The sequence below is a fragment of the Bos mutus genome, chromosome 12, assembly GCF_027580195.1.
Source record: "Bos mutus isolate GX-2022 chromosome 12, NWIPB_WYAK_1.1, whole genome shotgun sequence".
Taxonomy (NCBI): Eukaryota; Metazoa; Chordata; class Mammalia; order Artiodactyla; family Bovidae; genus Bos; species Bos mutus.
In genome coordinates this window covers 12,666,239-12,678,371 of record NC_091628.1, presented here as the reverse complement: position 1 = coordinate 12,678,371, position 12,133 = coordinate 12,666,239, and the positions used below count along the sequence as shown (strand labels likewise).

General features: G+C 42.0%; 1 protein-coding gene across 1 annotated transcript in view; it reads right to left on the bottom strand.

The window, feature by feature from the left end:
• The window catches only part of TNFSF11 (TNF superfamily member 11), a 41,817-nt gene that overhangs the window by 22,635 nt on the left and 7,049 nt on the right, over nt 1-12,133 (bottom strand). Inside the window, exon 2 of the mRNA XM_070380831.1 lies at nt 11,526-11,693. Coding sequence (XP_070236932.1) covers nt 11,526-11,693 — 168 coding nt within the window. The remainder of the gene's footprint in view (nt 1-11,525; nt 11,694-12,133) is intronic.

The window sequence follows — 12,133 nt, the reverse complement described above, 5'->3', positions numbered from 1 at the left end:
TAAAAACTGTACACAAAGAGAAGCCTGGAATGGCACACACAGAACACGTGCAGAGACCTATACTTCATCCATCCACCCAGCCGTCCATTCCGCAGAGTTCGCGGATGGCTGCAAGGGCAGGGTGTCCTGCAGGAGGCCAAGATGCTGTGCATCTGGGACAAACGGCCTCTCTGCCCTCACTGTGCTTACAGTGAGGTAGGGAAGGAGGCAGGAAGTGGCGGGTGGCGACGGGCACAGCCAGGTTAGGGAACTTCCTACCCTTTACTGAGGTGGGGCTGCTGAGCACAGCCGAGGAGCGTGAGGAGATGGAGCCACAGGATAATGAGGCTGGAGAGGCGGAGCTTGGAAGGAGGGTCCCAGAACACAAAAGACTTGGTGTTCCATCTTCAGCAGCTCAGACGTTATCCTGAGGGCTACAAGGGTCCACTGAAGGATTTTCGTGAGCAGGAAAGCAAGAGACACATTTCAACTGGCATCTGAGAAATCGCTGAGTTGTAGAGAGGGTGGGCTAGAGGCAGTGTGATAGGGCAGGGCGGCTGCCTGGCAGTGGTCCAGGTGAACAGTGATGATGGGGACGGTGACGCCTGTACTGAGGGGCCAACGGTCGTGATATGGTGCAGAGAGAAGTGCTTGAAAGTTTAGGAAGGAGGTAGAACCCACAGGTGAGGGTGAGGTAAGAAAGTTAGAGGAAGCCTGTAAGACCATCTTCTGGCTTCTGGTTTGGGGTGATGGAGATGACGGCTCTGTCCTTCACCACGAAAGGGTTGATCAGATGAGAAGCATTTATATGCGTGGAGGAGAAAAGGTTCTGAGTTCATCAAGTTTCTGATGAATATGAGTGTTACGGTTTATAATTATCATTATTTTTACTGCTGCTTCTGCTACAATACCACCACCATCACCCCTACAATCACTCCTACCATCACCAATACCACCACCAATACCACCACCATCACCACCCCTACAATCACCCCTACCATCACAAACCACCATCACCACCATCATCCTTACCATCACCAATACCACCATCATCACCACCATCACCACCATCACCACCACCATCACCACCATCACCCCTACCATCACCATCACCATACCCACCATCACCACCATCACCACCACCATCACCACCACCATCACCACCCAGCGCTCTCAAAGAGAAAAACCGGAGAACTGAGGGAGCACCCTAGTGATAAGGAAGCTATGTGAGGACAGACCTCTCAGACCTTGAATCTTGAAAAGTTCAAGCAAATATTTGCTGCCTGGTCATCCCAGATATGGGCTCCCCAGGTACTGCAGTGGTCAAGAATCTACCTGCCAATGCAGGAGCCTCAGGAGACCTGGGTTTGATCCCTGGGTCAGGAAGATCATCAGAAGAGGTTATGAGAACCCTGAAAAATCCCATAGACAGAGGAGCCTGGCGGGCTACAGTCCATGGGGTCACAAAGAGTTGGACAGGACTGAGCGACTGAGCACAGCACAGCACACATCTCAGACATAGAGTGTTCTGTGTGACTTCCAAGACCCGTCTTCTCCGTAACACACAGGCTGAATCCTGCTTCTCAAATATAGTCATGCCATTCACCAGTGGCTTCCCTGTCCCCATTGGCTCTCACCTCTTCCTAAGATGCTTGGTGGTGGTTTAGTCACTAAGTTGTGCCCAACTCTTGAAACCCCATGGACTGCAGCCCGCCAGGCTCCTCTCCATGGGATTCTCCAGGCAAGAATACTGGAGTGGGTTGCCATGTCCTTCTCCATAAGATGCTTAGAACACCTCTTTGGTCAGTATTTACCCTGAAGCCTTCCCGAAGACAGACCAGCCCTTCTAAGAAAGATTTCCCAAATCATAGAGTCTACTCCTGAACTACCAAATCAGAATCTTTGTAACAGATCTGGGAGCCTTTTGTTTCCGTTTTAAACAAGTTCCCCAAGTGATTTTTAAGATCAAGTCAGGTTTGGGAAATGCTGCTCAAGGGCACATCATTCTCTTCCAGCTCCACAGGCTGGCTCTCTCCTAGGATGAGCCGCTTCTGGTGGAGCAATCCAAGCATCCTTCACCAGGTCCCCTCCAACTGAGGACCCGCAGTCTTACTGACTTCTGGAATTGCAGCCCAAGAGCCTATGTCACATAATGAGATGCTCCTCTTTTAGGCATGCCCTTGGTCTTCTGTTTTCTTTTTTAATGTCAAGCCAGAATATCTTTTCTTCTACCCTGGAGTACTTCTGGCATGAAGATAAGCCCAACTCCTACAACACCACTCACTGGTTATTTCCCTTTTGGAAACCCTCCTACCTTCTGCCCTGGGTCTCCCCTGTGACTGAGCCCATCACAGCTAATGGGTCGTTGTTGGACAAAAACCAGTAGATGGCTTGGTTTTGTAGGAAAATTCTGTGGGTCGTGCTTTGGCTTTCCCATAAAGGCAGCTTTTATAAATGCTAGATATGATTGGGGTTGATTGAATTGCAGTTCCCAAAACTGTTATGGCAGGGATGAAATCCCATTGGAAAACCACTACATGACTAACATCTTGACTTGGGAACGTCAGTGCCCCCAAACCCCAAGCTGCCTTGTGGGTTTACAAGAAACTTTCTTGGGACACATACTCTTATATACAAAGGCAAAGAGATAATGAATGGGGTTTAATTTTTCCCCTTGTTTTTGTCATGTGAATTTAACTAAAAAGCAAATAAAAATAATGTCTATATAACAACTGCAATGCTTATAATTTCATAAGTCGTTAAGATCTACTCATTATAGACTCTAGTTTTAAAAGTGGAAATATGTTTCCTGTAATAATTGACATTGGAATTCTAAGGAATCAGTTTGACAGATGGAAAAAACAACCACTCAGTCTGATGAACTTTCTGGTTTTAAATTTATGTTCTTGAACCCACAAAACCTACCAAAAACTGGGAAAGTGAGAATCAAAATTTATTCAAAAATCTCAGATACATGGATTAAACAAACCTTTGGAAGTTCCTCAGGAAGATGCATGCTGTTAAATCTACTTTCAAATTTCCTCTCTTTTGGAATCTAAATAATCCTAAAGTACTTTAAGTTTTAGAAAATAAAATCTTGACTGTTCCAATTTTTTGTATACTTGTATATACATAGAGTTAACTCTTGCTCACACAGTGAGCCCACTTTCCTGCCTAAACAGGATTTAGTGAGTATCGGAGACCAGTCATTGTCCTCCTAGAATCCATCCTTTCCTCTTTGCAACTAGTGACAGGCAACCCTCTTTGCTCCAGCTTTGGTGCCAACAGCTGCTAAACCAGAAACGACAATGTGAAGCCCGCCTTGCATCCAAGTGTCTGCTTACGAGCGAGTTCCAGACAACAAGACATTGATGATGTCTCCGCTTCCAAGTACTGCCTTGACCGTTTCTTTCTCCCTTTCCACTTTCTGGGAGTGACAACGTCTGGAGAAGACAACTTGGATCCAGAGAGGAAAGCACCTGATGAGGATGGAGGTGCCTTCCTGCCAGCTCTGAACTTCCACCTTTAGATTTTTGCACATGAGAGAAAAAACTTCTATCTTATTTCTTCCACTGAGTGATGGGTCTCTTTGTTACAGCAGCACAGACTGTACTAAAGCACAGTGAACGCATGACCAAGGACCAAAGGACTGCAAATCTCTGGCTACATCATTCTCAGTATCAGGAGATAGTTTCACATTTACTGTGAACCCTGAAGGAGATCAACTAATGTGCTGATTCCTGAAGAAGAAAATAAGAATTCCAGGTAAGAATCAATTGTTCGATAATTATGACTCTGGTCTGACTCCCCATTTTTGGTAAATGTTTTGAGGCTCAGTGACCTACTGACTCCATGAAATGGTTAGTTAGGAATGTGCTAACAACATAGTTTATTGGTAGTCATTGCCATTGGCTTTTATATTCTGGGGTGAAATAGAGAGTTTTGTAAGAGCATATAAGAAGCCAGAGCCATGTTTCCAGTTCCCATTATGGCCCTGCCTCTATATAGGTTACAAGCCATGAAGAGGCCAAAAACATGATTAAAGCAAGAAGTTCAGCTAAAGATAACCTTCAACAAAATATGACTGCATAGAGGCAACAGGAGAAGAGGGCGGCAGAAGATGAGACGGTTAGATAGCATCATCAACTCAATGGACATGTATCTGAGCACAGTCCGGGAGATAGTGGAGGACAGGGAAGCCTGGTGCGCTGCAGTTCATGGGGCCGCAAAGAGCTAAAGACGATTTAGCACCTAAACAACAGCAACAATGGAGGTACTGTTGCTTCAGGCTATAATAGTAACAATTACCAACTATACCATTGGTAAGACAACCAATACATGAAAATCAGGCTTACAACTTTATGAATGGCTTTATGAACTGATCAAAGACCTGTGTTTAATTAAAAAATTAGTTTACGGAATTTAAGAAGTCATCAGTCCTTTTTTTCCTTCCATCTCGAGTCTAAGTCAGATGTGATATATTCAAACGTGAGCAAAAAGGCTATAGCTCTTGTCCTGATGGAGCTGCAGTTTTGTTCCAAGACCTCTAAACATTTCTGATTATGCAGTTTCTTGAGAGAAGGAAAAAATTCAATGCTCCCAAACTTACATATTTTTTTACTTAAGTATTAAAACATTGTTGAATATTAGATACATTATAAAATATTCTAAAGCTAACATTAAAAAATACATATACATGTAAGAGCTTCCCAGGTGGTGCGAGTGGTAAAGGACCCGGCTACCAATGCGGGTAGATGTAAGAGATGCCGGTTCGATTCCTGGGTCGGGAAGATCCCCTGGAGAAGGGCATGGCAACCCGCTGCAGTATTCTTGCCTAGAGAATCCCATGGACAGAGGAGCCTGGCGGGCTATAGTTCATAGGGTCACAAAGAGTGGGACACCACCGAGGCCACTTAGCATGCACGCACGCATACATGTAAGTCACCACCCTTCCTTCCCACATCCTAGAGGGTCACCTTGAATGCACTGAGCCCTTCACACTGGAGAACAAGGTGACTGATTTGTCTATGGATTCTCTGCTCCGTATCACCCTTTCAGATACATTTCAAAATAAGTTTCCGGAAGTTTTTCACAAACAGGTACCCAACGTGACATTAGCAAGCAAGCATAGAAACATCAGAGCTTCCCAGGTGGCACTACGGTAAAGAACCAGCCAGAAAATGTAGGAGATGTAACAGACATGGGTTCAATCCCTGGGTCAGGAAGACCCCCTGGAGGAGGGCATGGCAACCAGCCCAGTATTCCTGCCTGGAGAATCCCACGGACAGAGGAGCCTGGGGGGCTACGGTCCATTGGGTCGAAAAGAGTCAGACACGACTGAGCGACGAACACTTAAACTTAACAGCAACATCAAGTAGAGTTACCTCCCAGGTCTCAGGATATATAAACAGTGTATAAACTGAGCCTGGCCGGGAGGTCTGAGGGCCAGGCACCCCTGCTCAGGCCTGAGCGCCCACATCGCTCTTCAGCCTAGCAGAGGCCAGAGAGGCCACCAAAGCCGGAACAAGAACTGCTTTATAAATTGGACACCGTATTTGTGCTAGTGTTTTCTTTATTGTCATAGACTGTTATGACAGACTTCGTAAATTGTGGTTGGCAGAGCTAGATCACTAAGAGGCTTTCAGAGTTCTGTGCTAAAGGGGAAAAAAAGCCAAGAAAACCCAGCCGCAAACAAAAAAAGGGAGAAAAACAGCATTACTAGTCTGACCAAAGACGGGCTGGGTAAACAGCAGTTTTTGCACACATAGAATGTGATACTGTGCTTATGTCTGGCATTTGTTACCACTGGATGGGGCGAGCTCTCAGTAATGACTGCAGCCGCCAATGTCATTTTGTTTCACGGGTTCACCCAATATCTGCATTAGAACTAAAACTCAGAGTCACACCTACCTGTGCACGCCTCCTGTTCTATTTTTAGCATCAACAAGAGCAATGAGAAGTCTGATTATTCTGGCAAGATGCGTAGGCTGTCACATTAACCAATAATCCTTATCATAGGATAACACATGTGGCAAATCACTGTTTGGCCAAGGTAATGTGGCTCAGCTGGTAAAGAATCTGCCTGCAATGCAGGGGACCTGGGTTCCATCCCTGGGTTGGGAAGATCCCCTGGAGAAGGGAAAGGCTACCCACTCCAGTATTCTGGCCTGGAAAATTCCATGGACTGTATAGTCCATGGGGTCGCAAAGAGTCGGGCACGACTGAGCAACTTCCACTTCACTTCAAGGGAAAGGTAAATCCTTGGTTATTGGAGAAGTTATAGCAAAGTGCCTAGCACAGTAGCACCCTTCATGAACACTGCTTGACTCTAATGATAAGATATGAACAGCATGCAGCTTTGGCCTAAAGAGTCTCTTGTTGGGGGAAAAATGGCATCTTCTACTTTCAAACACACAATGGTATATTATGACAGCTTCTTATTCTTTAAAAAGGATTACCTGTGTGTAACATTATTACCCATGAATAACATGTAAAATACTATAGCACAACAAAAATAAATGTGAAATTAATAAAAAGTTCTACTCATCCTGTGGGCTTCCCTGGTGGCTCAAATGGTAAAGAATCCACCTGCAGTGCAGGAGACCTGGGTTTGAGCACTGAGTTGGGAAGACCCCCTGGAGAAGGGAATGGCAACCCACTCCAGTATTCTTGCCTGGAGAATCCCATGAACAGAGGAGCCTGGTGGGTTACAGTCCACGGGGTGGCAAAGAGTTGAACACGACTGAAGTGACTTAGCACGCACGAAAGACATGAGGTAACACTATCACTTTTTAAAAATAGCAAACAAACTGTCCTAATTCCATTTTTTAATAACCCAAACTATACCCACTTATACAAAATAATTTATATTAAATTATATATATACACACAATCATATTCACACACACAATGAGGTCTACATTAAGGTGTTTGTTCTCTTTTATGGATTATGACTTTGCACAGTTCCATCTTTACATTATCCAATCCTATTTTAAAAGTCTCTGTAGAGTTCTCTGGTTTTATTTGCATAAGCTTTGTATCAATTCAGTTCAGTTCAGTTGCTCAGTCGTGTCCGATTCTTAAGCTTTGTATATTCCTTGTTAAATGAATTTTTCGGCCTTTTCAAAAATTATGAATGAAATCTTTCATTCATGTTTTCTAATTATTGTTTGAAATGGGGACAGCTAGTGATTATTACCTATTACTTTTGTAAACTGATTTATTTTTCTTGTAGCCTCTCAGTTCCTTTGAATTTTCCCAAGTATACAAGCACATCACATTCAAACTCCACCTTCTATATATTTTATTTCATTCCTATATGTAATTGTGTTTGCTAGCACATTCTGAACAATGTTAAATAACATGGGGATGGTGGATATCTTTGTTGTGTTCCTGATAGTGAGAGAAATGCTCCTATTTTTCATCATTAGCTAACTTTTAGTTTGAGCTATTTAGGATAACATCAAGAATCCAACTAGTTCTACTTTCTAATGGATTTTAAACAGCAGAAATACGTGCAAAATTGTGTCACTCACTTCTCAGTTATCTAGCAAATGATAACGTTTTCTTCTTTGACCTGTTAAAATGAATCATCCTTGCATTCCCATAAGTAAACATTAATGGTATATGTTCTTAATATTACTTATTTTCTAAATTATCTTGGCTGATTTTGCATACTCATTTTTCCAGAAGAAACCCAAAGCATAATTTTTAAGAACCAGGGTACCAATGAAATTAAAAGTTTGTCTTCTTTCCATTGTAAGGAGATTCAATATATGTTGATCTAAATAGAAAATTAGGAAGCAATCATTTACATAACCAGAATTACCTTAATTAGGGGTTCAGTTTTGAACTAATACACGACCTCTAGTACCTGTAATTGTTGTTTATAGATAGGTTACTCAATATCTCAGAGGCGGGATTAAAAGTGAACAAAAATGAAACATAGAACAAAAGAATAAAAATGAATTGGAATTTGTCTTTCTCTGACTTATTTCACTATATATATTCTCTAGGCCCATCCATGTTGCTACTAATGGCAATATTTCATTCCTCTCTTAATATTATATCACTTATACATGGAATCCAGAAAATAATACAAATAAATCTATAAACAAACAGAAATAAACTCACAGACGGAAAATAAACTTATAGTTACCAAAGGGATCAAAGAAAGGAGGGGCAAGTTAGGAGTCCTGGATGAACAGATACGAACTGCTATCCATACAATAGCACAAGGAATTATACTGAACATCTTGTAATAATCTATAATGGACTACAATGTGGGAAAAATAACTGAATCACATCACTGTATATCCAAAACTAACATCATATTCTAAATCAACTGCACAGCAAATTGAGTGTTAGATTTCACAGTGTACAGTGCAGTAAGTCCCCTTTTCCCACTGTGGATCAGAATTTTTGAAGATAATTTTAAATTAAGGGTCTTGCAAATGTTATGTCTTTCCTCCCCTAGTATACTGTCCTTCACAACACAGCTTATAAATGTCTCAAGAACAGGCTCTCTATATTCTGAATCACTGCATTATTTAAATCAAGTCTAAGTCTTAAATAGACCTGGAAGTTTCCTAAGGATAATATGTACTTAACACATTTACTGTTGCTCGTAATAAAAACATCCCAGTGCTTTTCTGCAACCTGTTTCACTGTTTGCATTGTTTTAATGCAATTTTAGAAAAATGATCAAACATGTTCTATCTAAACTTTAAAAATATGTCTTTGATTAAATCATCAACAATAACAATGAATTAGTAATAATGGTGGTAAAGTAATATATAAACATTTAATGAGTGCATACTCTATTTCCAGGACTGTGCTTAGGTCCTTTACATCTTTTATTCAAATCAACCACAATCCTATTATAGAGGGATTGTGAACTCTAGTTTTTAAAGATAAGGAAGCCAGAGTGAAGAAATATCAAGTACTCTCCCAAGATCACATTTATTCAAACATAAGTCTGACTTCACATGCTACAATTTCTCCCACAAAATATACATGATTAAAATGATAAGAAAGCGTGCTAAGTCGCTTCAGTCGTGTTTGACACTTTGCAACCTTACGGACTGTAGCCCGCCAGGCTCCTCTGTCCATGGGATTCTCCAGGCAAGAATGCTGGAGTGGGTTGCCATGCCCTCGTCCGGGGGAATCTTTCTGACCCAGGTATTGAACCTACATCTCTCACATTTCCTGCATTGGCAGGCGGGTTCTTTACCACTAGCACTACTTGGAAAGACTTGAAAGTGAGAGTGAAATGTTGGTTGCTCAGTCATGTCTGACTCTTGTGAACCCATGGACTGTAGCCCTCCAGGCTCCTCTGTCCATGAAATTCTCCAGGCAAGAATACCGGAGTAGGTAGCCATTTCCTTCTCCAGGGGATCTTCCCATCCCATGGATTGAACCATGTCTCCTGCATTGGCAGGCGGATTCTTTACTGCTGTGCCACCTAACCTACTGCTACTACTGCTAAGTCACTTCAGTCATGTCCGACTCTATGCGACCCCATAGACGGCAGCCCACCAGGCTCCCCTGTCCCTGGGATTCTCCAGGAAAGAACACTGGAGTGGGTTGCCATTTCCTTCTCCAATGCATGAAAGTGAAAAGCGAAAGTGAAGTTGCTCAGTCGTGTCTGACTCCTAGCGACCCCATGGACTGCAGCCTGCCAGGCTCCTCCATCCATGGGATTTTCCAGGCAAGAGTACTGGAGTGGGGTGCCGTTGCCTTTTCCGCCACCTAACCTAAGATGAGGTAAATACAGCATAGCAGTCATTCAATTTCCAATTGCTTCCGATAGTGAAAAATCAGAAGTTATTCATTTTTCTCTTGTTTTTAGTAGTTTAATTTTTTGCAAAAGCAGAAAAAGAAAATGCTATAGAACATTTAAAAATGAATTAGACTAATGGAATTACTGTTGCTGTATAGCTCAAAAATTACAATAGATGATCAAAAGATCCAACTTACACCTACATTTTAAAATAGGCATCAAAAATAAATAAAATAGGCATCTACTGCATAAAGCTAAGCATCTACACACTAAATATAATGAAAACACAATCTTTTTAAACAACATTCTTATAGATATTAGAACGATATATACTTCTTTGATTCTATGATATATATATATTTTTATATTTCAGAATCTCTGAACTGGATGCAACTAGAATCTATAATGATTATGTTTAATTCTTTTGTCAAATGTTTTTCTCTCTTTGTGATGCATGAAATAATAAAGTAAGTTGAAAATTTGTGGTTTCTTAAATTTGTTGAAATATAGCAAATACCAGCCTGAAGGGTTATACAAAACAGTTTTATCTCTCCCTACCTCTATATCCAATACATATCCTCTTTTTAAAAAATGTGATTAGTACTTGTGAATTTTTTAAAAAGAAACTCGAATTTCAACTTAGGTTTGAGGCATTTGAGAAATTTAGAATTTACTGTGAGATTATCAGAGTTAGCCCAGGGAGCTGCAAACTAGAGGTTGGGATGTCCGAGCAGACGCAAGAACCCATCAGATGTGTTATGCGAGGCATCAATGTGGACGCATGCGCACACCCTGGAGTCGGGGGCTCTACCCAGTTCTTGCTGGAGTCAGTAAAATAATGCCAAGGCTGCAGAATTCTCAGGGGACTGTATCCAGGAAAACAAAACAGGCAGTTATTCCAGCATTTCTCCACTGAGGCTGTCACTGTAGAGAAGTCATTTGTCTTCTGTATCCCCATCCCCTCCCTTCTCACTCAGCTCTCCTGGAAAATCAGAAAAGGTCCAGAGAATTTCCCCTCCCCCAACATCAACTCCTGCTCTACTTCACTTCCCCTCACAAGTCAGATGACAACAGAGGGCCAGCTAATACTTATTCTCCACAGAACCCTGGATCCACACACAGATGGGGAATAGGGGGTCTTCCCATTTCAAAACCCAACATAAAGGAAGTAGCCAGTAGAGAATCCTTGAGCAGAGAGAATGGTTTCTAAGGCAGGGATTTCAAACCAGCACACTGGCTCCCTGACTACCACAAACCATCCCTGTCCTCCTTTCAAGAGTGAATTTAAATGCTTCCTCCAAAATAAGAGAAAGAGAGAGAGAGGAAGGGGAGAGAAAGAAAGAAAGGAAAGAATATTTGCATGAACACCGATGGTCACTATAATTAACCACGCGGTCATGTCCGATTCTTTGCAACCCCATGGACTGTAGCCCTCCAGGCACTTCTGTCCGTGGGATCCTCCAGGCAAGAATACTGGAATGGGGTGCCATTCCCTTCTCCAGAGGATCTGCCTGACCCAGGGATGGAACCCAGGTCTCCTGCATTACAGGCATATTCTTTACCATCTGAGCCACCAGGGAAGCCCAATTAACCACTACCAACTTCAAAAGGATTCTGCTAATCCCTCAAAAAAAAATTCTCTTTAGCTCTCTTACAAATTACTAAAATAAAAAAGAACAAAGTCAACAGCACTTAGCCAATTTTAATTTTCAGCATTAGTAGAGTCAGTGAGGGCTCTTGACTTATCATTTCAATGTGGACTCACCTTCTGCACAGCTGCTTGAAAAGCCTGTTTAATTCTCTTACACGAATCAGGTATTAATTTTGAGTCTTGACTCTCCAGAGTTGTGTCTTGCAAATCCGTGTTTTCATGGAGCTTGAAAATTCTATTAATGCAGTGAGTGTCATCTTCTGATATTCTGTTAGGATCCATCTGAGAGGGGGAAAAAAGTGTGAGAACGTAAGAGTGGTTATCATTGATCACTCTGCTGTTGAGTCAAGTGTGACTGAGACAACAGAATTCATTCTTGGAAGAATGAATGCAGGTTCCCAATAGCTAACAATTAATACAATTACCCTCCAGTTGGTGCAAACATTGACTTCTAATTTGCTTTTATGAGTATCTGACTATCATCCACAACACACGTGTACACATGTAATTCAAGGGGAAATTATCAAAATTGTCTGACGTTATTCAAGTCCTCACTGAGGGGAAGGGCATCAACGAAACTACCGGTGTTCAGTACAGGAAGAGCAAGCCTTTTAAGTCCTAAGGAGCACGCTATGTGGGATTATGAAGCCCACTTGGATATTCAAAGCATGAAACCTACATAAATCAGGTGAAATTAACATCATGTTCAGCTGCCATGTTTG